The sequence below is a fragment of the Sarcophilus harrisii genome, chromosome 4 (assembly GCF_902635505.1).
Source record: "Sarcophilus harrisii chromosome 4, mSarHar1.11, whole genome shotgun sequence".
NCBI lineage: Eukaryota > Metazoa > Chordata > Mammalia > Dasyuromorphia > Dasyuridae > Sarcophilus > Sarcophilus harrisii.
Window position 1 is genome coordinate 386,038,227 of NC_045429.1, and position 27,985 is coordinate 386,066,211.

Below are 27,985 nucleotides of genomic sequence, written 5' to 3' on the forward strand. Positions count from 1 at the left end.
AGGCTGTTGCATGCATGGTCATGGAAGGGAATAGTTTGGGGAAAGGATAATGTAAGCATCAAACAAGATGATTACTTGCTTATAATGGAATGATAACAAGGAAGCTAAAAATACATTTGGCTCTCAGGTATTTCCATAATGAAGGGAAGGAGTGGATGATAAAAAATAATTGTTCATTCAAAACATTATATTTCTGTTTAGCTTAGGGGTACAATCAGAAATGCACAATAGGAATCAGAAGGATACTCGTCATCTACGACTTTCAACTCAGCTAGAAAATGAAAAGGGGTAGATGGATTTGAGTGGTCTTACATAAATCACATAGTACATCATTCCTTGTGGCATTTAAATACTTAACCCAAACCCTAAGCTACTAACAGATGACTGAGAGTTAATGGTGTTCCTGCTACCTAGAGGTCAACAACTTCACTTTGGAGATCGTTGGCTAAGTAATGGGTACATATAGGTTGGTTAGAGGCATAGAAGAACAACAACAAAAAAAAAATTGCGGAATATCCAGTTGTTAGAGTGGGAATAAAAGTGATTATAGCTGACAATATGGCACTTTAGCATATACAAAATGCCTTTGTGAGCATTATTTCCTTTGACTGACTTGAAAATCCTGTGAGATAAGTACTGTTCTTAGCTCCACTTTACAGAGGTTAAAATGGAGACTTGAGAGTGGTCTTGCCCATGGCCACACAGCTGGTAAATGTCAGAGGCAAGATTCAAACTTGGCTCCTTCTTACTCCTGGGCTATATTCTTTCCATTGTTTCACATTATCTGCCTAAAAGAAGCTTTTGATGAATTTATGCAAACAGTTTGCAAAATGGGAGGAATATACATATGACAGGAACATTTTAGTATTGTTATAATGAGAGAGAGAGAGAGAGAGAGAGAGAGAGAGAGAGAGAGAAACAGAGAGAGACAGAGACAGAGAGAAACAGAGACAAATAGAGACAGAGACAGACAGGAAAAAAGACAAAGAGAGGGAAACAGGCAGGCAGGCAAGCAGACAGACTGAAAGACAGACAGACAGGCATAGAGAGAAAGAGGAGGGAGGGAGGATGAGGGAGAGGAAAAGAGAGAAGAAGGGAGGGAGTGATAGACAAACAAGCAGACAGGCAGAGGGAGAGAGAGAGAAAGAAAAAGAAAGAAAGAAAGAAAGAAGAGAGAGAGAGAGAGAGAGAGAGAGAGAGAGAGAGAGAGAGAAAGAGAGAGAGAAAAACAGAGAGATAGAGAGAAACAGAGATAGAGAAACAGAGAGAGAAATAGCGTGGTCTAATGGAGAGCTAGTCTTGAAGCCAATACCTGAGTTTAAGTCTAGTGTCTGGAACTATATTTGGATAAGTTCCTTACCCTTTTAGTGCTCTAGACAACTACAAGATTCAGAGTTTCAGAAAAGATGCTGACCTGCATTGGAAAAAGGAGTTTCTTCACCTGAGAGTTCCCTATACTAATAAATCAATCAACATGAATTTATTAAGTGCCTACTTTGTGCCAAGAACTGGGAATACAAGTAATTCCAAGACCAGCCCCTTTCCCTATTACTTGGTAGAAAGGAGGAGCAGGGAATACAACAGGTATCTAGAGCGGACAGCACTAGCAAGTTCCCATGGGCACCTTTTCTTTCTGACCTATTGCCATCGAGCTTCTTTCCCCTCCCCAGGTGCCTCTCTGGGAGCTGCTTGGCTGGGTAACTTACTTAGCAAGTCCGTTTGCCTTGAGGATGCCTGGTGAGCTCTCCTCCTTGAGTTCAGGTCACACTGTGTTATTCGTGGTTGTCTTGCCAGGCTCAATCTGGGCGTGACCCAAATGGGCACAGAGGAGTAGATGGGATAGATAAAGTCTTTATCAGGCTCTTCCCATTGCTCTCCTTAGACAGGTTTGGGGAAATGGGTGGGTTGGAGTAGGGTCAGGGGCATAGTAGAAACATCTTTCTCTGGTTGAATTGACCTGCTTTGAATTTTTATGGGAAAAGAGCTAGGGTTAGGAGTGAAGACGTCATGATTGGCAGATCATCTTCAAAGGAAAGGGACAAAATGGAGACTGATATAAAAGTCTGACCACTTTTGCTCTTCTCTTTTCTACCTTTTGAATTCCTTATATGAAACATGAACTGTTACACTAAAGTGCTTTTTTGTGTCTTTAGTATTGTACGGTGAGGGTTGGAGGAAAAGGTTAGGGAGCAATAGATAAGTAGGAGATACCAGTAATAAAACCTGCATTTCATCTTTCTCCTTTGTTGCTCTGTCCCATTATCTCCTTGGACCACAGGGAATAAATATGTTGGGAAATCTGGACTTGATCAGACTTTAATTCCTTATTTTTACCAAATTTCCTTTCTGCCTCTGAAAGATCTTCCTGGTAGATACTCAGCTAAGCTGCTCTGGAGCCCATGGTAATATCTCCCAAGTGGGAAATAGGAGACCTTTCTTTTAACCAAAACATTGTAGAAAAGCTCATCCTGCCTGGAGGGGAGTCGAGTTCTAGTGGCAGTATAAACAGATGGAAAATATTCCAACTGGTGCTTATCAGAGCCTTGCCCAAAAAATCACATCCTGGTTTGGAGAGATCACTGCTGATAATTTTCTGAAAACTGGCTTGCCTGAGTGGTGACCTGCCTGAGTCCCAGCCACTGGTCTTGCGCACCTCCTAAGTGGAGAAATATAATTTGTTCCTCTCCTTTAATCACTGGAGAGAAGGCAGAGGGGTCTCTGACTCAGGGCTGATAAAGTTGTTACCTTCACCCCCTCTGCCCTCTCACAGTGAGGTACAGTGCATGGGAGGAAGGAAACTTCAAGTTCCTTAGCCTGGAGAGTTTCCAGCAAGGCTAAACAGCATCCAGGGGGCCACTGCCAGGCTTAGGGCACAGTCAGGAAAGGATAGGTACCTAGTTCTTAGTCTCCCACTAACCTTCAACCTTAGTACTTCTCATGCCGTAGCATTCTCATCCCTATATTTCCATAAATTTGTCCTACAGGCCTCCATAATGGGGGCATCCATTATTCTCAGTTTTAAGGTCAGCTCTCCATCTTCTAGACTTTGGCATCATTTTGGCTCCCGTTTGCTACCTCAATCAATCATTCAACCTTTGGTATCTCAAGGATTCCAAGGGCAGTGCCCATATGTAGTTATTTATCTGTTGACCTTACAAAACTGGTTTGCCTTCTCTTCTAATTATAAAAGCATTCAATGTCTTTTGCACAACTTCTGAGTCAAGTCATCATTGGTATCAGACCACAGCCTCTTTTTGACCACCACTGTCTTCTGGGTTCTGGGTCTCTTATAGTCCTGATCTTCCCAAGATGATGATAATCCTTGGTAAGAAATAAAGAGGGATCCTGGTTATACAATACTGGGTTGTTTTGAGATTCAGTCCTTTTCTTGGAGAGGGCTTCAGGAAAAACACTGGGCTCCTTCACTTGATCTCTTGCTTCTCTCAATCCTTAGTCATCTCCCATATTCTGCTTCCATTCAATGTAGGACCCTTCTTGGTGGTGTAGCTACAGTCAATCAGTCCAGTTTCAAATCCCAGCTCTTCTCTGTGAGCACTTTTTTTGTACGAGTCTGGAGAAAGTACAAGTAGTGAAGGAAGGGCTTTGACCTTAGAACCTGGTTCCTGTTTAAGAAACCACATGGGAGGTGTTTTGCGGAAGTATAATCCCTGACCCTCCAGTCCCCTGGAGTCTAATATCTTGCCCTTCCAGAAGATGTCTATTGAGAGGGAACCATCTCTCCTTCCCAATAAGGTATATGTCTCATTTACTAATCTGAGTTCCAGATCATCTATTTAGAAATCGGTAGATTATCAGATGAGGGCAGCTAGGTGGTGCAGTGGATAAAGAGTCAGGTTTGGAGTCAGAAGACTCACCTTCCTGAGTCAAATCCAGTCTGAGACCATTAATATCTGGACAAGGCATTTAACCTGTTTGCCTCAGTTCCTCATCTGTAAAATTGAGCTAGAGAAGGAAATAGCAAAACCGCTCCAATGTCTTTGCCAAGAAAACTAAATCACAAAGAGACAGACAAGATTGAAAGGATTCAATAGCAAGATATCAGATGAGTCAAAAATGGCATCAAAACAGCTCAGTGCAAAAACATCCTGTTTAACACGCTTCACTGTGGCATCCTTGATTGCAGAAACAGGGTGTGTGTGTGTGTGTGTGTGTGTGTGTGTGTGTGTGTGGATTGAGTGGATAACAAAGAGATGTCTCAACAGTTTTCAGTACTTCTTGAAAGCTACAAGAACCTCAAGAAGAGGAGTTTGTCTTTTTTCAAAGTAGAGTCCAAGCTTCCCCCTTATTCCTTTCATTTGACTTGTGCCGCCAGTTGGTTCCATGGTCTAGCTTGACTTGGATGAGCCACAGCTTAGAAACATTTAGCTTCCTATAAAAGACCCCTGAGAAAGAATGGTCAGCTCAGAAAAAGCTGGGGAGGGGAGTGGGGGGGGGGAGCAGGAAGGACAGAAAACAAGGCTGCATGAGATAGAGAGAGGAAGAGAGAATTTGGGAGGGGGAGGCAGGCCCAGGAGAAGGAAGAGGGTAGGTCTCTAGCTTGAAATAAGCTGCCTGTGTGGGCAGCTTCCACCTACGCAGAGTGGCCAGAGGAAGACAACTTCCCTGTAATGTCACAGACATTGTTCATTTCTGTTTTGTCACATGCTCCTTTGGGTAATTTTGGAAGCAGGCTGGGGGAGTTTAAAAAGAGAGAGAGAGTCAAGCAGGCAGAATTAGGAACAGGCAAAAGGTCATGCTCATCCCCTATAGAGATGACCCTCACTTGTGGCTCTGGACCCCAAAGTATCCAATAGGAAAAGGATGCTTCCTTGGGGTATTACTTTACCCCAGTGACCCTGGGCCTTTTGGGGGGACAAACAAGAACCAAAGCATTTTTATGTTCCCAAAACATCACCAAACCAACCTGGGTTGTTTGGGGGGAAGAGGAAAGAGACTGATCCCATTTATGAAACAGTTGAATACTTGAGCTTTTTGCCCTTTCTAGGTTCTTCACAAACTGGCTCCAGCTCATCCCTCCAGTGTTATTACATTGTACTCCCCTTCTTGCACATTATTTTTTTTTGAGGCAATTGGGGTTAAATGACTTGCCCAGGGTCACACAGCTAGGAAGAGTTAAGTGTCTGAACCAGATTTGAATTCTGGTCCTCCTGACTTCAGGGATGGTGCTCTATCCACTGCGCCACTTACCTGCTCCTATTATTGTCCTTCTAAACTGACCACCGACCTCCCTAAACCTGTCCCATTCTGGCCCCCTTCATCCTGGAGGTGCAGTCCAAGATCATAGCCTAGAATATCTTTCCCCCTCAGCTTTTCTTCTTAGAAACTCTGAACCCAAGTGACTCCTGCATGAAATCTTTCCTGATCTCTCAGCTTCTCATCCCTTCTCCCAGATTTAATATTTGTAATGTATATGACAATACATACATATCTATCTATTTTTTATCTATCTATGTTTTCCCTTCTGCTAGATTGTAAGCTCCCTGGGAACAATAACTGTTTCCCTTTTTTAATCTTTATTATTTGCAACACTTAGTAGAGTTTTCCATGTAACAGAGACTTAATAAATACTTGTCGACTGATTATTATAAAGGTACAAATTCCAAAGCTGTCCCACTCTCTTTTTTGTGCCCACGATGAAGTCCAAACTACCACCTGCTGGATAGAAGGTAGGAGGGATGTGGGCTGACCTATGACAAAATTAGAATTGATCACTGTAGGGACTTGGGCAGCAACCAAGGCACTCATAAAATGTTTTGGTTTTTTTGCAATGGAATCAGAAAGAACATGTGTTTTGCCTCCTCTTCCTTAGCTGGGGGTTCCAATCATGCTGTAGCCTTCCCTCCCCCAGCTCCCTGGGATCTCTTGCTTTTTGTTGCACTGAATAGGCTTGATTTTAGACCATAGTCTCTTTCTTTCTCTTCTCAGCTAGCTACCATTATGTTCAATTACATTCAGATATTAGTTGGATACCTGCTGGATGTAAAGTAATTTGCTAGATTCTGGGACATAAAGAGGAAAAAGGTCACAGCTGTTATGTTCTCTCCAGAGAGATCTTGGAGTACAAGATTCCAGCCCTGGGTATCCATCTCTCCTTGGTGTCCATTGAGTGACGCTTCCCAAATTGGATGCTATTTCCTTTTCTCCTCCCTCCTGTTACAGTGGAAAGAGTTCTGGCTTTGAGGTCAGAGGAATTGGATTTGATTCCTGGATCTGGTCAATATTACTTGGGGCATATCATTCTTCCTCTGGACCTTGTCTGTTAAATGGAGAGTTTAGACTAGATTAAAGGTTCTTAACCTGGGTTCATGGACTAGACCATGGATAGATTTCATGATCTTGGGTGAAAAGAAAATTATATTTTTATTTCCATATAATTGGTTTCCTTTTTAATCCTGTATATTTTATTTTCTGCTTTCCGAGAAGGGTCCTTGAGCTTTACCAAACTGCCCAAGGAGATCTGTGACACAAAAAAGATCTAGAACTCCTGGACTAGGTGGTCTGCTTCTGTGATCCATTCAGAAATGGCTTTTATAGAGTTAGACCTATAACTCTACTAACTGACTAGATGCCTTCATGCAAGTCCCTACATTTCTTGTGCTAAAATGGAAATGCTAGAAAATCCGATCCTGTTTCCCCCTTCTTTTCCCTCCTTTGTTGCTACTTCTGCTGGTTAAATATGTCCAGATAGCAGGGGTCCGATAGGAGTTGGATGTGTATCCCAAAATGGCAGCATGCTAATGGCACAGAGAGCCTTCATGCAGCTTTGTACCCCATGCAGGACCTACCTGGAGGAGGAACTTACCAAAGCTCGGAAGAAGCCTAGCCTTCGCAAGGACATGTACCAGAAGATGATTGAAGTGGACCCCAATGCCCCCACAGAAGAAGAGAACAACCAGAGAGCAGTGACCAAGCCCCGATACATGCAGTGGAGAGAGACCATTAGCTCAACAGCTACCCTGGGATTCAGGATTGAGGGCATTAAGGTAAAGAGGGAAGTAGGGGATGGGGAGATGGGGCCACTCAGAACCGGGCTGAGGAACCACATGGATTTTAGCTCATAAAAACCCACCCTTTGGAGCCTTTCCAAAGAATAAGACATGGAATTGCTCCAGATCTTTTGTTATTTCTGAGTCATGTCTGACTTTGTTTACCCCATTTGGGGTTTTCTTAGCAAAGATATTGGAGCGGTTTGCCATTTCCTTCTCCAGTTGACTTTACAAATGAGGAAACTGAGGCAAATGGAGTGAAATGACTTTCTCAGGCTCACATAGCTAATAAGTATCTGAAGCCAGATTTGAACTCAGGAAGATGAGTCTTCTTGACTCCACCCACTATGCCATCTGTCTGCTCCTAGGCAGCTGTTCCTCCAGGACACAGGGTTATTTCCTTTCCCCCATAGAACAGAATTGAGATGTTGTAGTTACATGCAAATATATTGCTTATATCAGCCAAACTCAGCTTGCCTCTAAGAAAAAGACAGTCAGTGAAATTTTCAGTCAGTAAAATCAGACATCTTGATAATCTGGGCATAAAAATAGATTTAGAGCCCAAACCAGAAGACCATTAGATCCATGTCCTCCTTTTTATAGCTGAACAAACTGGGAGGTTAAGCATCATATTCACTGTCTGATGTCTGAGGTCAGATTTGAACTCCAGTCCTCCTGATTTCAAGTCCAGCTCTCTCCATACTTATTCCATACTCTCTCAACATGGTGTTAAGTCCTAGATCACGCAACCATTCACCACAGCTGAAGTCTTAAAATAAGATTAGCTGAGAAAACAGGTTTCACCCCTTAAGGGAAGGAACTTTCTGGTTGGTTTTCCTACAAAAGGCTAGCCAGAAATTAGCCTTGCCAGTTGGTCAGCCCCACAGAGGAGCCGTCATCAGGGGAGAATGACGGTTGGAAGGGAGCTGAAGGGAAAGCCATATAAGCTTCTTTCTCCCAGCATCCAGGAAGCTGGGGATTGTTTATTCAGCATCGAGGAGGCAGCCAACGCATTGCCACCCAGGGCAGAAGCCATTCCCTCCCAAGGAACAGCCTGCTCAGTCAGAGAGCAGACCTGGTCTCCTATTAAAAAGCAATAACCTAAAGAAAGCTTACGTTGATTAAGTCCTAGAACTGTGCAAGACAGCATGTCTTAATGGTGAGAGCATCAGCCTTGAGACTGCGAAGGTCTGGGTGTGAATTGTTCATCTGATTCGGGTTGCTTATGTGACCCTGGGGAAATCACTTAAGAGTTGCTACAGGCAGCTTCCAAAACCCAAGGGATAGAGAAGGTAATGATCTCTCTAGGTCGAAAAAATTTCTCTGCCAGCTCTCTCTACCAAAGAAAACACAAGTTCAGTCCCTGTAATAATAGCTAGTATTTACATAATTTGTAAAATATTTTACAAAAATGAACTCAAGGAGTCCTTACCAATATCCTGGGAAATAGATCCTGTTATTATCCCCATTTCATAGATGAGCAAACTGAAGCAGCCAGAACTTAAATGGTTAGTCGTAGATCACACAACTTTTAAGTAATATAAATATATAGATAGATAGATAGATAGAACAAAATAATAATAATAATTAACATTTACATAGCACTTTAATATGTGCTAAGCCACTTTGCAATTATTATCTATTTTGATCTTCTTATCTATCCTGGGACTTGGTAATATTATTATTCCCATTTTACAGATGAAGGAAGTAAGACATTCAGAACTTAAGTGACTTATCTAGACTTACACAGTATCTGAAGCAGAATAATAATAATAATAGTAATAATAGCTAACATTTATATTACACTTAGTACATGACAGGCACTATGCTAAGTGCCCTATAATTATTATCTCATTTGATCTTCACAACTACCCTGGGAAGTAGGTGCTGTTATTATCCCCATTTTACAGATAAGAAAACTGAGGCAGACAGAACTTAAGTGATCTGTCCAGGACCACATGGCTAATGTCTAAAGCTTCATTTGAACTCATGTTTTCCTGACTCCAGGTCCATATCTATTATGCAGCCTAAAAAATAGAGAGCTTTAAAGTTTGCAAAACACTTTTTACAAATATGACCTTATTTGATCCTCACAATTACTTTGGTACATAAGTGCCATTATTATCCCCATTTTACAAATGGAGAAACTGAGGCAGGGAAGTTAAGCTACTTGCTAACAAATGGCTACGGGTAGATTTGAATCCTGTTTGTCTTGACCCCGAGACCAGCATTTTATCTATTGCCCCACCTGATCGCCTCTCTCCAACTCATCCTAGGCACAATGGGATGTCTCATAATCTCTGCAAGCCATTAAGGGCTGCAGAATAGGGAGACCAGAAATAATGTCATGCGAGGGAGAGGGTGATAACTACAGAGAAATCCAGACAGATCCTGTGAGAACCTCAGGAGGGGAGATGTCCGTTGGACATTCAGAGAAGGCTTCTTGGAGCAGGGTTGGGGGACAGTGGGAGCAAAGGCAGGGCAGGGGGAGGAAGGTGGATGGGGGTGGGGGGTGGGCAAGAGCACAGTTTTCTAGAGTAACTAATGAGAGCTACAAAGGATTAAGTCAGAGCCTGTCAAATCCCATTTATTCCCCCTTCAATAAAACACTTTCAATTTCTCTCCATGTTTCTCTGGTTCAGACAAAGGTCTTTTATCCGGCTTCATCTACGGTCAAAGGAGGTGATTCCTATGAAGTCGTGCTCACTCTTCTCTTTGTTTATTCAAATGTTCCCAGCTGACATTTCAGATACACCTGTCACATAACACACCAGGGTAGCCCATCTCTGTAAGTGAGGTCATTGGAGAGCAGGTTGTTGCCAGAGGTACAGATGGTCTCGAGGTCATCTTGTCTGACCTCCTGCCTCAGTTTAGGGGATCTGCCTCTACTCCTTCTGATCTCTTTTCAGAGATACCCAGAGGAGGACATTGCATCCTCCCTCAGTGTCCTGTCCTGATCTTTACTGTTAATTCCGACTTTTCCCTGCAGAGGCTCATGCAAGGTTTTGATTTTGAATTCAAGGTTTTGATTTAGGATTTGTGATGAATTTATAAATAAGAAGCTGTCAGGGTTGTATTATACTGCCCATGGAAAGTTCAGCTGCAGTCTCTAATGTTCAGGCAACATCTAAATTTGTACTCTTAATGTAGTTAATAATAGTCCAAAGAGACTCCTTTGCTCTGGTCCCCAGTCACTCTTCTACCCCTGAAACACAGTGACTTGCTGGATAATATATTTACCTTTCCTGCTTAGAAGCTGTTTAGCCTTCTTAAACCAATCTAATTTTTTAAGCCTTTGGACAGCCTGGGAATTACATTTTTGTCCCATTCCCTGCCTCCTTTTTTTCCTTTTCCTTTTTTTCCTTTTTGTCCTTTCCAAACAACTCGCTTTCTTCCTTTACCTTCTCCTCTTGGACAGGATGTTCTTCCGATCTCTGTCCATTGTCCTGTTATGGGAACAGATGGGATCCTCCTCTATGCCAGAATCGCATTGATTTAGAGAGAAACAAACTGTTTATCTTAGGACTCCCTCTCCACGTCATGGAAGCGACTGGGTGGCTCAGTGGATAGAGAGCTAGGCTTGGAATCAGGAAAGTCGGAACTCAAATCTGGCCTCAGACACTAACTGGTGACGTTGGTCACTTAACCTCAGTTTGTCTTAATCCCCTGGAGAAGGAAATGGCAAACTACTCCGATATCTTTGCCAAGAAAACCCCATGTCTAACATGAAAGATCAAATATGAATGAGCGACTGAACAACTCCACTCCACTGTCTAGGAAACACACTCCACAGATCAGCCTTAGTACCATTTGAGCAAGACTCTTCCCTCTGCCTTTTTTTTGCCCATACCTTCCTCCCTAGACTTTTGATGCTGTTCCAGTGCCCATTTCCCTGTTCCAGAAGTGACCTAGATAAGAATAGGTGTTCTGTGATGAGAAACTACTCAAGAAGCATCCTTATTAACTCTTCACATGAAAAGAGTAAAAGCCCAATGAGTGAAGGATGTGGCTTAAGTGCAAACTAGTCCCCTTGGGTTGGTTGGTTGGTTGGGGAGCTGAGTTGGTTAGAGGAAGGATTATTTTGTAGCATTGTTTTTCAGGAGAATCCAAAAGGAAAGGTCTTAAATCCCCAAAGAAAGCCAAGTTTAACTTTTTTCTGTCTCTATATAAGAGCCACGGGAAGACTGAGCATTTTTCCTCTTATATTGAGGGAGAAAAAGTGAGTGTCACTTCTGAACTTCCCCTGCCACAGGTTAAGGCATCTATTCCTTTACAAAGCTCACCCCATTGTATCCAGAAGCCAAGTTTCCTAGCGAGGTCCCAGAATAAAAGCACTTTTGCTATCCTATATACCATTTTGCTGTGTTATGTACCGATGACTTCATGCCTTAATGGGGAGGGGGTATTGATCTGCTTTTCAGAAGGAAGATGGCTCTGTGAACCGAGACTTCAAGAAGACCAAAACAAAGGAGCAAGTTACTGAAGCTTTCAGAGAATTCACTAAGGGAAACCGTAACATCCTGGTGAGTAGCATGGATCAGGGCTTCTCTTCCTGTAGGCTCCTTGAGGACAAGAACCATATTGATCGTTTTTCTTTATAGCCTCGGTGCCTCACAGAGTGCCTGAATACCAGCAGGAATCTGCTCAGCCCAGGGTCTCGATATTCATATTAGGAAAATAAAATGAGTCCTACTCAGTAGGCAGATATACTTATACTGTGTAATCTATTGTGCTTTTCTCCCTGAAGTCCATTGGAGTCCTTATTGTTTTAGAACATAGATTTTAGCTCTAGAAGGACCTTAGATCATCTAGCTAACCCTCTTTGTCTTGCACAAAAGGAAACTGAGGTTCTGGAAAGGAAAAACCTTGCCTAATAAGGTTAAGCAAACTGGAAGAATTCGTGGCTTGTAGATTTAGAACATTTCATTTTAAAGCTGACTTAGTATTTGTTGTGAGATGGTTCTGGAGAGGAAAGTGAGGCAATTGACCTTGCACAGCACAAATCCAATTCGATGGCTACCATGGCATCCCCTCTCTGATGTCATGGTCCTCTTGGAGAATGAAGAAAATAAATAAGAAGATAAATAATATAATTAATATTATACATTATATTTATTTATATTATATATTAAATATATTTATATATTGTATATAATATATTATGTATAATAAATATATATTTATATATTGTATATAATATATTATGTATAATATATATTATATATTGCATATAATATACGTTATATATAACAAATATATATTAAATATATAAATAAAGAAAAAAGAAAATAAACAGCAGAAACAAGTTCTATGGACTCCTGTGTACTCCTGACTTCTTCCTTCTTCCTTCATTCAGTAAGTATAAAGAGAGTATATCCAGAAAGAAAAAAAAAACAACAGATGTGAAAGAAGGCTTGAGAAGAAAGAGGCATGGATGATTCAGGATTAATTAGTTTTTTTTCATTTTCTACTGGCCAGATAAGGCAACAAGCCAAGAATCAGAATGATTTGAGTTCAAATTTGGCCACAGACACTCAGAGTTATGTGACTCTGGCAAGACATTCAATCTCTTTTTGTCTCAGTTCCTGATCTGTAAAATGGGAACTCATTAGAAAAGGAAAAGCCAAACTCTCTTTGCCAAGAAAACTCCATGGACAGTTCCATGGGGTCATGAAGAGGCAAGCACTACTGAACAGCATATATGAGTATGTATGTAACTATGTATGTACACATACCTGTACAAGTCGGAAAAACTTTTAAGTACCATATAAATGTCACCTCTGAGGATATGGGTATGTAAACATGTGTGTACAGATACATACATGTATATTATATCTTTTATCATGTGTGTATATAGACATATAATATGTATTATATATACAAGTTTTTCACAAAAACTTTCAAGGATCAAATACATGTCACCTTTTTATACATACACACAAAGATACACACACATCATATGTATAACATGATATACGTATGTGTTTATATAAGCTAACATAAATACACACAGATTGCTCAGAAAAACTTTAAAGCAGCTTTTATATATACACACATATTACATGTATATCATTATGTATTTTTGCATTTATGTATAAGCTAATACATATGTATATATTGCCCAGAAAAACTTTAAACTGCCATGTCACCTTTTATACATATACACAGAGATACACACATATCACCTGTATATTATTATGCATGTATGCATTTATGTACAAGCTAGTCTGTATGTACACACATATTGCTCAGAAAACTTTAAAGTGCCGTAAGTGCTCCCTTTTATACACACACTTATTATGTGTGTATGCATTTATGTACAAGCTGAGTTGATTTGCCCAACAATCTTGGGAGGTAAGTGCTGTTATTATCCCCATTTTACAGATGAGGAAACTTTTGAGATTGAGGAAACCCATCCACAGTCACTGATCTAGGAAGGGTCTGAGGCAAAATAAGCATCCAGGTGTTGTTGAGGCAGTTGTGCTGTAGTGGACAGTGTGCTGGATTTAGAATTGAGAAGACTTGAGGTCAAAACTTGCATCAGCCCATGACTGGATGGGGAGACCTGGGCGAGTCTGAGACTTAGTCTCCTCACCTATAAAATAGATAAAATATCAGAGTTAGGTGTTAGGATCAAATAAATTCAAGGATGTGAAGTGCTTTAAAACTCTTAAAGGTATAATGTAAATGTCAGCTATTATTACTATTCCTGACTTAGAGTCTAGTGCTCTGTCCACTAGAATGCCTCTGGGATTCTCTGCAGTCAAAGAACCTGGATCCAAATTTGATTATGACCTGCTTTACCTTGAACAAGACCCTTAGGGTCTGTCTCCTCCCTTGCAGGACAAGCAGGGTGGACCACTGGCCTCTGAGGCCCTTTTCCGCCCTCGTTCCATGAGCCATTGATTTGGGCCTGGCTGAAGTCCTGCTACTGGTGTCTTGTGGGGATCTCCCTGTCCCATTTTTGCTCCAAAGCCACCCTTGGCCCTGCCAGCTGGTACCAGGGCAGGCAACAGAATTTGCTTTGACTCCTGCCTGACCTGCATTGTCTCGGCTCCTTTTCTGACAGCTCCTGGCTTGTCCGGGGAGCAGTGGTTCTGCTCCTTAGCAATGTCAGCTCAGTGAGCCAGGGGCTTCCCCCCCCCACTGCCCTAGTGGTGTGACTCAATGGGGTTTATTCTTGGTTTTGTGAACTCCCTGGAGCCTCTGGCCCAGGTCCCCTGCCAAGTTGCGTCACTGTGTACAGATGGGCATCAAGTAACTTTGCCCAAGTGTGTGACAGCATCCCACAACGAACCTGTTGTCCTGAGTGCATTAGACCAACGAGCTTGGCCAGTGTTCTCCAGGGGGGCTGAGGCAGTGGGGGCTGGCTAGGGATGAGGTGGGTCATCAGGAGCCCATCCCACCTCACCAAGAAACCAAACATCGGTGGCAGGAGTGCAGGTCGTGATGCTCTTCGTCCCTTTGCCTGCCTTTTTGGAAATGGGGCATTGAGCTGTTTTCCACATTGAGTTTTAAAGATTTAACTGGATAAAACATGCAGACATTTCAGAGTGAATGAAGCATGACTTAATAGGTGGTGGAAGGTAAAATGTGATGAAGAGGGAGCAGCACTAGTATCCTCCTATTCCCAAGAAAGTGGAGGAAAAGTCCCTCACCAGGTGGTCCCAAAGACCCACCAGCAAATTATTTAACAACTCCGATTCTCAATTTCCCCAACTGTAAAATGAATTGTAGATTAGATCAGGGAATCTCAGTTTTTTTAGGTGCTACCACCTAGACTTCTTTGGCAGTCTGGTGGAACCTCTCTTCAGAATGGTTTTAATGCATAACATAAAATTTACAAAGAAAACCTGTTATATTAAAGTGAAGAGAGAGTTTTTATTTTCCCCATCCAATCTCTTGACCCCCTGAGATCCCCTTTCCAAGTTAAGAAGTAAAAGTCCCCCTTCTACTCCAAAATGATATGATTCTACTGAATTTTATGAGTTTTAAAACTCCTCAGGGACACTTAACAACTTGTGTGTTTTTCTGCTTCCAGATTTGTTACCGGGACCGACTGAAAGATATTCGTGCCACCTTAGAAATCTCACCGTTCTTCAAGTGCCATGAGGTGGGTTGATTGCCCTTTTAGTCTTTTGTGAAAAAAGTACCAGTACTTCTTAAGTAAATGAAATCAGTTGTTCTTATGAGCTTCTCCCTCCCCTCTCTTTTTCTCTTTCTCTCTCTCTTTCTGTCTCTTCCCCCCACTCTCTCTCTCTCTTTTTTTTTTTCTCTCTCTCTTCCCCTGTCTCTCTTTCTTCTTTTTTCTTTTTGTTGTGACAATCAGGGTTGAGTGACTTGTTCAGGATCACACAGCTAATAAATGTCTGAGGCCACATTTGAACTCAGTTCCTCTTGACTCAACACTTTATTCACTGCATCACCTAGCTGCCCCTGTTTATTTCCTTGTTTTTTTTTTTTTTTTTTAAAGTATGAATACAGCCATAATCAAACTATCAAGTCCTAGGACCATCTTGACATGTTCAGGCCAGGCCCCATATGATGTCAAACTCTCAGGCTCTGGGTACTTAACAAGTACTTGAGAAATTAAATCATTTTTCCTCTCTTCTTTTCTCTCCTCCCAATTTCTAGCTTTGTTAAGAATGTGTAGATAAAGCCTGTTTCACATAACCTAGGCTTTTTTCTTTTGGGCTTAGGTTAAGATATTTTCTGAGCTTTTATTTTGAATCATGAGAGATTCCCCAGGATTAGGTAAAGATTCTGGAGACCTTGAAGAAAGTAGGAGGGATTCAGGCCAGTTCCAATGGTCCTGTGATGGAGAGAGCCATTTGCACCCAGAGAGAGAGAGAGAAAAAGACTATGAAGACTGAGCATGGTTTAAAACATAGTAATTTAACTTTTTTGTTGTTGATTACTTGTATTTCGTTTCTTTCTCATTTTTTTTCCTTTTTGATATGATTTTTCTTGTGCAGCATGATAACTGTGGAAATATATGTAGAAGAATTGCACATGTTTAACATAATATTGGATTACTTGGCATCTAGGAGAGGGGGTGGAAGGAAAGGAAAGGAAATTTGGAACACAAAAGTTTTGCAAGGGTGAATGTTGAAAACTATCTATGCATATATTTTGAAAATAAAGAACTTTAAAAAAATTAAAAAAAAAAAAAAAGAAGTGGGAAGGGCAGGTAGGTGGCTAGAACACCAGCCCTGGAATCAGAAGGATTTTATTATATGTTTAAGTCATTTAACCCCAATTGCCTCAAAAAAATTTTAAAAAAAGAAAGGTACATCGTTCCCTTCAGGAACCCCTGCCAGAGCAGATACGTTCTCAAAGAAGGGGGATTCCAGCCCTCTTAAAAACTAGAGACCAGAATGACTGGAATTAGCCTGAAAAGCCCCCGTGATGGCAAGGAGCCCAGAAAAACTGAAGAAACGATACTTATCTGGGCAAAGAGGCAAGTCCCAGGGAGTGAAGTCCCAGGCGCCAAGAGACCCGGGGTGTTCCTTCCTTTCCCCCACAAGCTCACCCTGAGGAATGTAGGCAGCCTGGCTTGCTTCAGAGAGCTACAACTGCAGCTTATGTTAGCTTGACTGGCTGGGAGTGGTGGTGGTCAGGGCTGCGGAACGGTAAAAGAGACCAGATCCTGGTTGCATCACCCCCAGGTCCTGAGATTGTGAATCTCTGACCCCACTTTATTCTTGGTTAGCCACTTTTGGTGTCAGGAGCTGAAGATGAGGCAGCCTGTTACAATGGATTGTGAAAGGGAGAACCCAAGTTCAGACAGTGATTGCTGCTTGCTACCTGAGTCAGGTCATCTCCTGTTTCTGGACCTCAGTTTCCCTATCTGTGCCTTTTGCCTCTTATTGTCTGGCGCATAGTAGGCACTTAATAAATGTTGTTTAATTGATCCTAGGGAATACTTGTGATTCAGTCTCCCAGAGCCAAGCTGCTATATTTTCCCTTGGGGTACCTTTCTTCAGATAACCTGGAAGGTACAGGTGTAGGTATCCCTCAGGCCAACATTGCACCTGAGTCATCACTCTCGCCACCAGTGAGGAGAGCCTTGTGCAAAAGCTTCAGGCTGGAACCCAGGCTACATTGGTAATATGAGAGGATTGGACTAAGGTCTCTTTCAACTTTGTACTCTCCAAATCTCCATGCAACCTGCTTTTTCTACCCCTCACAAATACTAACTATGCCCATGAATGATGGGAACCTGGGAAGAAGCACTGTGGATATTTCCCTTTTTTTTCTTCAATAGTAATTACAGTTTTCAGCATTTTTTTTGCTGAGGCAATTGGAATTAAGTGACTTGCCCAGGGTCACACAGCTAGGAAGTGTTAAGTGTCTGATACAGATTTGAACTCAGGTCCTCCTGACTTTAGGGCTGGTACTCTATCTACTATACCACCTAACTGCCCCATCAGTATTCATTTTTATAAGATTTTGAATTCCAGTTTTTCCCTTCCTTTCCCTCCCTTCCTGACTCCATCCCCAACACAGCAAGCAATCTGATAAAGGTTATACTTGTACAATCATTTTAAACATATTTGTCATGCTATGAAAGAAAAATCAGAACAAAGGGGAAAAAACATGAGAAAGAAAAAAACAAGAAAAAGATGAAAATAGTATGCTTTGATACACATTCAATCTCCATAGTTCTCCCTCTGGATACAGATAGTATTTTCCATTTCAAGTTAGAATTGTCTTTGGATCACTGTGTTGCTGAGAACTTAGTCTGTTATAGTTGATTATTGCAGTGTTTTTGTTCTCTTGCTTCTGTTCACTTCATTCGGCATCAGGATCTTGTAAATCTTTCCAGGTTTTTCTGAAATCCATCTGCTCATCATTTCTTACAGAATAGTAATATTCCATCCTATTCCTATACCATAACTCATTCAGCCATTCCTCAATTGATGGGCGTCCACCCAAGCTGTGAGCATTTCTCTGAATAGTTTAGCTTGGGGGCTTTGGAATCCAGACTTGGGCTCCCACTGACCTTCGGTCTCAACAGCCCAGGGGTGAGGTCAGGACTGCAGAATTCTTTCTTGTTGCAGGGTCCCTTCTTCACTGGAGCCATTCAGAATTTCCCAGATCATCGCCACCTCCAGAAGGGTCCAGCAGGCAGGAATGTTTTTATGTTGTGGGCGGTCTTTTCTTTCTCCATCACCCACAGCCTTAGCTTCTAATAAGATGCTAAAAGGTCACCATTCATTCTGCCTGGATGAAACTCTCTGTCCCTTGCCTTTCCAGATCACCTCCTAGAAAACAGTTATTTGTTCTGTCCCCTTCCTCCTCCCCTCAGAAAAAAAAAAAAAAAAAAAAAAAAAAAAGATCTACAAAGCAATACTCCTCTGGACCTGCTGTCTGGCTGCCCTCCACCCCACCTCATTCCTCAAATCCATCCATGAGCTAGGCAGCCAGGCCCCTGAGGGGTGGGGGCAGAGGGGAGAGGGAGAGGAGAGACTTACAGAACTAGGAATTCCCAGCTCAGTCTGCTGGAAATGTCCCTTGGCAGAATTTCCCAAATAGACCAAAAAATGCAGACCCTGGCTGTGCCCCCAGCTTAGCTAGTCTGGAATTATCTCCTGGAACAAGTGAATCTGTTCAGGGTAGGGACTCCAGAGGCCCTCCCTTGCCCTTTCCATCAGCTCTTCAGACTCAACGCCAATCGTCTTGTACCAGCATTGCCAACCTGGTGCTTTCTATGGCAGTATTTCCCTTCTTTTCCTCCACACCTGTTAGTTTGTTTCTGAGACAATGAGTGAGGCTGCCCATTGGCCTTTCTCTTCCTCAGGAGTCTGTATCCTGTGGGACTGGGAAGAGATCTCTCCAGCTTGAGATGAATGTCTTCCCTTCCCTTCCCCAGCTGAGAAAGCTGGGAAGATACTTGGATGACTTCTCGCATGGGGTTCTGTCCTTTGGAAGGTGTAGGGTGTAGCATAGGTGAACCTATAAGATTCCTTCCAGTCTGAATCTATATTCTTTTTAATTTATTAAAGTTTTTTATTTACAAAACATATGCATGGGTAATTTTTCAACACTGATCTTTGCAAAGCCTTCTGTTCCAAATTATCCCCTCCTTCCCCCACCCCCTCTCCTACATGGCAGGTAGTCCAATACATGTTAAATAAGTTAAAATATATGTTAAATCCAATATAGGTATACATATTTATAGAGTTAGTCTAAATCTATTTTCTATGTAAAGAGTGGAAGGAGCTCGTAAGCAAGTCTCTGCCCCTGGGTCTTTGTCCAGTATCTCAAGTTATTTCTCAATATTATCATCGTTATTCTAACAATAACCATTATGAATAGCTAATAATAACAGTTGACACTTATATAGTGCTTACTGTATGCCAGACACGGTGCTGAGCACTTTATAATTATTATCTCATTTGATACTTACAACAAGGGGCAGGTAGATTGCTCAGTAGAGCACCAGGGTTGGAGGACCTGAATTCAAATTTGCTCTCAGACTCTTGACACTTACTAGCTGTGTGACCCAGAACAAGTCATTTAACTCCATAATCTTGCCAAAAAAAGAAAAAAAAAAAGATACAATAATCCTGGGAGGTAGGTCCTAGTATTATCTCCATTTTACAGATGAGGAAATTGAGGGTGTGGTGGTGAGTGGGTGTGAGCTCCCTACCAAGTACCACAAGAGGAGGTGAAATCGTTTGGCTTTGTAATAATGAGCCCGAAGTATTCCCTAAGCAGATAAGGAAACTGAGACCCAGAGAGACAGGTAGCAAACCTCTCACTTACAAAGCAGTGAGATTTCCCATTTCACCCACTTAGTAAGTCACAGGGGTCAGCTTCACATCCTATCCAGGTTGAAAGTCTCAAAGAATGGGATCCAGAGCATTTCCAATTCCCTTTTCCTCCTCTTCTCCCTGACCTCGGGGATATGGATTTCCCTTCCTGGGTCTACCTTGGGGAAGAGCATTTCGGGTAATTCCTTCCAGATTCCACACTCCAGAGGGCCTCTGGAATGTGCATGGGTACAGCTCAGGGGCTTAGGAAATGTTGGTTTGCTTCTGGAGCAGTTGATGGCCTTTTATTTTAAATGCATTCCTGCACCACTGGGCAGCTCACTTGGGGACCGGATTGGGGTGAAGAGGGCAAAGCTGGTGGGACCAGAATCGGGGAAGGGGAAGAAAAAAAACAAAGAACCTCTTCCAGTTCCCTCAGTTTTGCTTCAGCGGCTGAGCCTCGGGGAAACCTCCGACTTCACCCTCCCTCTTGGGATCTCTCAGGAAGGGGGTGAGGGTGAGGGCTGCCCGACTGCACAAGGTCCCAAACACAGCCTTAGGGGAATGTAGTCCTGCTGACCCAAGTAGGGGGGCAGGTGCCAAAAATAAAGCAAAGGGTGTAGGGGGGACGGGAATGCAACCTAACCCGCCAGAGCCATCCTGGGCCTGGCCAATGTGGATAAATGCCATTGTGCACTTCCCGGTGGGGGAGAAATAGGAGGAGATGGTGAGGGAGGGAAATGCCTTTTTAATTCCTTCTTTAAAATTATCCAGACCTTTGGGAGTTTAAGAGCTTTTATGGCATGCACTAAGCTTCTCCGTAGCTTGGAGATTGTGTGTGTGTGTGTGTGTGTGTGTGTAATACTCTTCTTCTTCACTTCTCCTGCTTCCTCCCACCTGACCCAAACCTGGAGTTATTTATCCAGCAAGGCTAGGTTACACTTATTTTTAAGCCCCGAAATAATCAGTACAGTCCTCCTCTGGAAGAGGATATTCCCAGGTGAGATGCTCTCCAGCTAAGTCCCGATCCCTCTCCCATCCCTAAGACCCTCTCTGCCTCTGCCTTGTCATAGTGAAACTCTTGTACACATGTCCCGGGAGGGGGAGCAGGGTGCAGCTGTAAATTGTGAGATATGAGATGATTGAGGGCCCCTCACATTACTTCGCCTGGCCCTCAAAGGGCTGGCCTCCCTCCTACAATGGTATTTGATATTTCAGTCTTTGAAGCCCATTCTCTGTCCTACTGTCTCTATTGTATTTTATATCCCCTCTTTTTCTATCCCTCCAGGTCCATCCCTTCTTTCCCACATCATTGGTGCTCTTCTAATGGCTGACTTCCTCTTCCAGAGGATGAACCAATTAAGTGTTAGGGAAAACAAAGATAAAAAGCTACTTCTGAAGGTCCACTCAAGAAGCTTCTATTCTATAGGGAGATGCAGCATGTCCACATTAAATTACAAATCAAATAAGCATTTGCAAAAATATGTATGTATTATATATAACAGATACATTAAATTAAATAAATACATAAAAATAAAAAACAAAAAATAAATTAAATAAACAAATATATTAAATAATTAAAATGTATAACATAATATACATATATTATAATATAACTATTATATGTAACAATATATATTTATATATTATATATCATATAAAACAATATATGAATTATACATATTATAATACAATGTCATATATAATACTATATAATATATACAATCATAATACAAATATATTTTTGTATATGCAATATATAATACAATATACAAATACATACAATATAATATAATACAATAATACAATACAATAATAATACAATATTGTATATTGTACAATATAATACAATATATTGTATTATATAACATATAATACAATATAACATTATACAATATACAATATAATGCAATAATAAAATGAAATAATTTGGAGAGGGTGATACTTGTACCTGAGTGAATCAGAAAAGGTCTCAGGAGATGGCATTTGAGCTGAGTTTTGAAGTCAACTAGGTTTCTAAGAGATGCAAATGAAGACAGAGAAAAAAATTCTAGGTATGAAGAATAATCTTGGAAGCCTGGAGTATGGAGTGTCGGGTGTGAATTAGTAAGAAGGCCAGTTTGTCTGGGCTGTAGAATGTATGAAGGGAAATGATGCATAATAAGACCAGATAGGTAGATTGTAGACAGTGTGAAAGACTTAGATTTTAATCCAGAGACAATAGGAAACCACTTGAGATAATTGCTATGTCATATATGATTTTTTTTTTCTGAGGCAATTGGGGTTAAGAGACTTGCCCAAGGTCACACAGTAGGAAGTGTTAAGTGTTTGAGATGAGATTTGAACTCAGATTCTCCTGACTTCAGGACTGGTGCTCTACCTAGCTGCCCCTCATATATGCTTTTAAAGCAGCCGACCTATTTTTTTAAATTTATTTTTATTTTTTTAATCCCATTGATTGGTAGAAAACCTGGAACTTTTTTGTAGGCTTTCCCCATAAGTCTTCTTCCCCATAAGAATATTGCACGGTTAGCTGGGGTGAATGACGAGCAGAGTGAGAGAAGGCAGAATTAATATCTGAGCTTTTTAAGAAAGTCAGGTCGCCGAAAAGTTTCACTGAGGTGGAAATAGTTTACAAGACAGGCGATTCATGCATCTCCTTCTTGTCTTTGCATAGGCAATGTAGCACGTATCTCAGAACAAAGGGCCATTGTGGGTTTATTGGAAGGACTTTGGCGGTCAGGGGGTCCGACCCCTGCCCGGCGCGGACATCACAGACATCACAGACAGGTAGTCAGTCTTCCACGAGCTGAGAACGAAGGCTAGTGACGGGGAAATCCGCTAGCGCATTTAGTTTCATGAGGAAGTCCATTTCATTTTCAGCTAACTCTTAGTTCTTAAGAAATCCTCCCTCCCTCCCTCCCGCCAACCCACTTTTCAACCCATTACTCTCCAAAGTTCTTCAGAGCAAGCTTAATCTCTCTTCCACATGGCATCCCACCAGATATTTGAAATTAGGAAGCCAGCTGTCATGTCCATTGGAGTCTTTTCCTCTCTGAGACAAACATCCCCTGCTCTTTCCTCACATGGCAGGGGATGGAGTCAGCCTTAGCCACCCATCATCTGAGGAATGAGTCAAAAGTGGGTAGAGGGACTAACCGTGGGACTGAGTAAAGCAGAGAACACAGGACTACAGCTTCCTTCATTCTGAAAACCAGGTGGCCTTTAACTCAAGGTCTCATTTTTTCTTTTATTTTATTTTTGGTGGTGGTGGTACAGCCATAGCATAGTGTTGAGTCATGTTGAACCTTGCAATTCACTAAAGCCAGCGAAGATAAGAATGTTAAAAACAAAGTGATATGTCTCAATGTTCCCTTCATGAGCCCTAAGAATTAAGCTCCTGATAAAAAAAAAGAGAGTCCTCAGGGGGACAAAAAAAAGTCAATGGGTGTGGGTTTTATTTCTCTTTCTTTCTCCCTTCTGCAGGTCATTGGCAGCTCTCTGCTCTTCATCCATGACAAAAAAGAGCAAGCCAAAGTATGGATGATTGACTTTGGAAAAACCACACCCCTTCCGGAAGGACAGACCCTTCAGCACAACATCCCTTGGCAGGAAGGAAATCGAGAAGATGGTTACCTCTCAGGACTGGACAATCTCATTGACATCTTAACAGAAATGTCTCAGAGCGAGGCTCTCCCCTGAGAACCATTTTTTCCCCTCCTCCTCACTCTCAGTTTTCTCTCCCCTGCTATCTGGATTCTAGAACTGACTCCCAAACTGCACTATAAGACACTTTCTAGAGGAGGAGGAGGAGAGAGAGACAGAGAGAGACACACACACACAGAGAAAGAGAGACAGAGAGAGATTTCTAAGCTTTCTCTTGTATATGAGTTTCTGTTTGGAGCTTGGGCTGTTGTTTTTGTTTTATTTTCTTGTAAATAGAATTCTGTACTAGAACAACAATAACAGCAACAACAACAAAAGTCCAGGTTGGGGTTTGAGTTACTGTAGAAAAGGATCCATTTGGTTTCTAAGGAATAGAGGAGGAGGTGACTGACTAGTCCCATGATCCTTACAAAGCATCTTTTAGCTTGTCCCAGCCAGATTAATGCAAGCTTTGAATACTACATGTTATCCTCCACCATCCGCCAGACCAACGTGTTCTTTCATTCTTGCTAAAGGGAAAGATCAGTGCAGAAATCCCTGCTTTCGTAAGAGAGGATACTCTTTGCCCTACAGAGATAGCACTAAATCCATCAGCAGCCACTCTATGGAGGGAGCCCCCAGCAAAAATAATGGCAAAGAATCAAGCTTGTCTGTGGAGACTTGCTTCCATCTAGTGGCTATTTTGAGTAATACTTGCCCTTCTGAGCAGTCTGTGTATTACTCTGGGAATCTCATGTAACAGACTTTCAGAATTTTTTTACAATGACAACGACTTTTAAGAACCTGGAATAAACAGCCTTAGGGCCTCTGGAAGACTTAGAGCAGATCCCTTGATCCCACCTCCAGTTTGAAATTTAATCCTTGGGGAAGTGGAGCCATAGTATTTCTGGGTTCAGTGACGATATTTTTTGGGGAAGAACTAGTTCTTTCTATCCCATGCTGGATATTCCATATAATTCTCCCAAGATCCCCATAGCCAGATCTTACTTCTGATCTGTTTTTCCAATTTAAGCCAATTTGTCCATCCCTCCTAAGGCAGTCTGGTTACTTGAGGGGCTCACCATATTGGTGTCAGATTTAATGTGGATTTAATATCAGCTTTTTAGCTCTTCAATAAGCATATTTCTAGAAGGAAACAGGGCCAACTGTTCAATCAATCAATATTGAACACAACCTTTCAAGACATTTAATTTTCCTTCCTCCCAAACCTCCTTCCTTTTTTTGTTCTTCTCTGCCTCCATCTCTAAGTTAATCCTCCATGAAGCTGAAACATGGGGGGTGGAGTTGCTTGGCTGGAGTATTTGGGGGAAGAAAAAGCTTCATGTGCAGACTCTTCAGCCCATGGAAAAATATAAGGATGTTCTCAGAAAATTTCTGGCTGACAGAGGAGGCCTTGAGTCTCCATTCCTTCAGGTTCTCTGTCTTTCATACCTTCCATTCCACACCCTTCCTTTTCTCCAACTGCAGTTAGCACCATCTACCACATATGCAGGAGGTTATTTAACTAAGCACCCTAAGTTCTAGAGGTCTGAAACTGATACTTGAGGAGATTTGTGGAAAGTGTTTTGCATAGAGGAATCACAGTATCTTTGTATTATTATTGTCACTTTTCCCCAAGAGATGAGAGAGAGAGAGAGAGAGAGAGAGAGAGAGAGAGAGAGAGAGAGACAGAGAGAGAGAGAGAGAGGAGAATGAGTGCTTACTATCTCTAGTGTGTTCAGCATTGGGTTTCTGTGATGGAAATTGTCTAGGTTGAGAGATTCCTGAATCTGGAAGTTATCTGATGATTTATCACCTTCCCCTACTCACCAGGATCCTTTAGGAGAAGATGGGCCTAGCTGTGACATCTTCTATATGGATATATGTATATTTATCTTTTCCTAACTGGGAAGTTATCAGGAGGTAGCTTGTTAGAATGATTAGAAGAGAGACAATGTGGAGATATCTAAGGGGACCTATAAAAAGATTTTAAACTTTTATAGATTTTGTTGAACAGAGGTGAGCTCATGGATAACTAATTCATCACTTCCTTTCTTCTGCCCCATCAAAGAAAAACCCTATGATATGCATGTCAACTGCTATAGTTTACAGGGGGTTCTAAGAGCCAAGAAAAGCTTTTGGTCTTATTAGGAATTTTTAATGGGGACTCTAGGCAATTCTTGGCTGAGATAGCTAGTAAGTGAGGTTCCAAAGAGGAAATCAGTCAATCAGCAAATAATTGTTAATGATTGTTCAAGGCTCATTAATTCAATCCTTACTAATCTAGAATTCCTGTTAATTCAGATGTGGGCTGGGCTGAAGTTTACTTTTATATTATATAGGAAAGAAGAGGTTTGGTTGGCAAATTAATAGTTTAAACAAGATCTAAGGAGATATTGATATTTAACACACTTAAGAATAGGATTTGGGCTTTATTTTTGTTTTGTTTTCTTGTAAATAGAATTATATGCTAGAACAACTATAACAAAAAAGGCCTAAATTCAGGTTTGAGTCCTTGTAGAAAAGAATCCATTTGCTTTTTAAGGGATAAGGGAGATGATGACTGGCCCTGTGGTCCTCAAAGCATCTTTTAGCTTATCCCAGCCAGATTAATGCAAGTTTTTGAATACTATTTTTTATTCTCCACTTCAAAAATTTTAGCAGCCCCAATTATGTGTAGATTATGTGCTAGAAAAAAACTACTTTTTTTGGTGAGGCAGTTGGGGTTAAGTTATTTGCACAGCATCACACAGCTGGCAAATGTTGTGTCTGAGATTAGATGTAAACTCAAGTCCTCCAGATTTCAGGACAGGTGTTCTATCTATGGAATTTCTTAAAAGTTACTCCTTAAAGCAGGTCCCTCAGGATCTCTCTTTGGCTGTGCCTCATCAGCCATGAGTTTGGGTCCTTGAAAAGATCAAAACTTAATTTCTTTCAAATTATCCTATGGTTGAGATTTTTCATTGTTGAGACTGGTTCTCCACCCAACGCCCAGTTCCTTTTCTCCCTAATCCAAGTTGCTGAGGTTTATACTGGTTTTCTAAGTTTCAGATTCATACTTTACCCTCCTTCCTTTTTAAAAATCATCACATCCCCTTTTTTACCAGTCTTCCATGCTGCAAAGGAACCCTAGAATGGAAAATCCAGAAAAATGTTTTTCCTCTCCTCACAGACTTCAGTGCCTAATTACAGTCTCCTAATTAGGGTCTTTGACATCTAGGGACAGCAGGAAAAATTGCTAAGTTGTACGTATGTATGCTATTCCCTTGCCATTTTTTTCCTTTAATAAGACTATAGCAGATAAGACAAATCTTGTTACCTTTCTAAATTATATGAAATTCAGTACTGATTTGTCCGCACTATTGAGCATTTATCCAAGTTTTAGCCCTAGCTGCTTTAAGTGGATTTGCCCCTAGTGTCATGGAAGAACTTTTTAAATTATATTTATTTTGTGTTGGGTTTTTTTTTTAATTGCACAAAACACTAAGTTCATGTAAGTTTGTTTGGGTTTTTTTAAAAAGCTTTTTGTTCTTTCTAAACTTACTTTCTCAGCTTTTTTGGAAAGGGCTTGGAAGTAACCTTCATGCATTTTTGTCAAGTTCTCTTTTCCTGTTTTTTTTTGGCTGTATTTAGCATTGCTTCTCTCTAGACATGGTTAGCCTCCATATGTATATAAACCAGGCTTAGCTTTATGAGTTTCACAAAAAAGCAGGTTGTTCATTCCCAATGTTGGTGCCTTCTCTTTTGGCCAAGAGCCCTCGTGCCACAAAGGTCTCTCCTTGTTCCTGCTACCCTCTGCCTGGTCATTAGATAAAAATGCAAATTTTCCTAAAACACCAGCACATAGTGCCTGTATGAAAAGCAACCTGTAACTTTCTAAATAAAGGTATATGGAAACCATTGAAAAGTGTGTCTCTTTTGTAAAGGAAATTGGTGTGTTGTGTTGTGTTCGGGTAGGTGATTTGTAGAGATAAGTCTAGTTCTCTGACTTTATGAGAACTGAGGCCTGATTTGTCCAAGACCACAAAGCTAGTAAGTGATATATCCCCAATTCATATTTATATTTTCTGACTTCAAAGCCTGTTTTTTCCACCACTCTAATTCCTTGACTGTCTCTGGTGATGGTGATAAATCTGATTTGTATTATTAAAATCTGAACAATTTAGATTGTATAACAAATCTTTTTGAAGCTAGTATTTTCTAGTGATTTTTCCACAAAACTTTAGAAAATTATTTATGCTATTGAGTAGAGAAATGCAAATTAAAACAACTCTGAGGTACCATCTCAGATTGACTAGTAAGACAGGAAAGGAAAATAATAAATGTTGGGGGAGATGTGGGAAAACTGGAACCTAGTACACTGTTAGTGGAATTGTGAACTGATCCGGCTGTTTGGAACTATACCCAAAGGGCTATAAAACTATATAAACCCTTTAATCCAGCAATGTCTCTTACTGGGTCTGTATCCTAAAGAGATTAAAAAATGTGGGGGAAGGACCTATTAGTATAAAAATGTTTATAGCAGCTCCTTTTATGATGGCCAAGAATTAGGGATTTAAGGGGTGTTCATCAGTT

General features: G+C 41.2%; 1 protein-coding gene across 1 annotated transcript in view; it reads left to right on the forward strand.

Annotated features, from left to right (window-relative positions):
- The window catches only part of ITPKB (inositol-trisphosphate 3-kinase B), a 166,695-nt gene extending 139,378 nt beyond the window's left edge, over positions 1-27,317 (forward strand). Inside the window, exons 5-8 of the mRNA XM_003767760.4 lie at positions 6,800-7,004; positions 11,429-11,530; positions 15,049-15,120; positions 23,252-27,317. Coding sequence (XP_003767808.1) covers positions 6,800-7,004; positions 11,429-11,530; positions 15,049-15,120; positions 23,252-23,467 — 595 coding nt within the window. The 3' untranslated portion in view covers positions 23,468-27,317. The remainder of the gene's footprint in view (positions 1-6,799; positions 7,005-11,428; positions 11,531-15,048; positions 15,121-23,251) is intronic.
- The last annotated feature ends 668 nt before the right edge of the window (positions 27,318-27,985 follow it).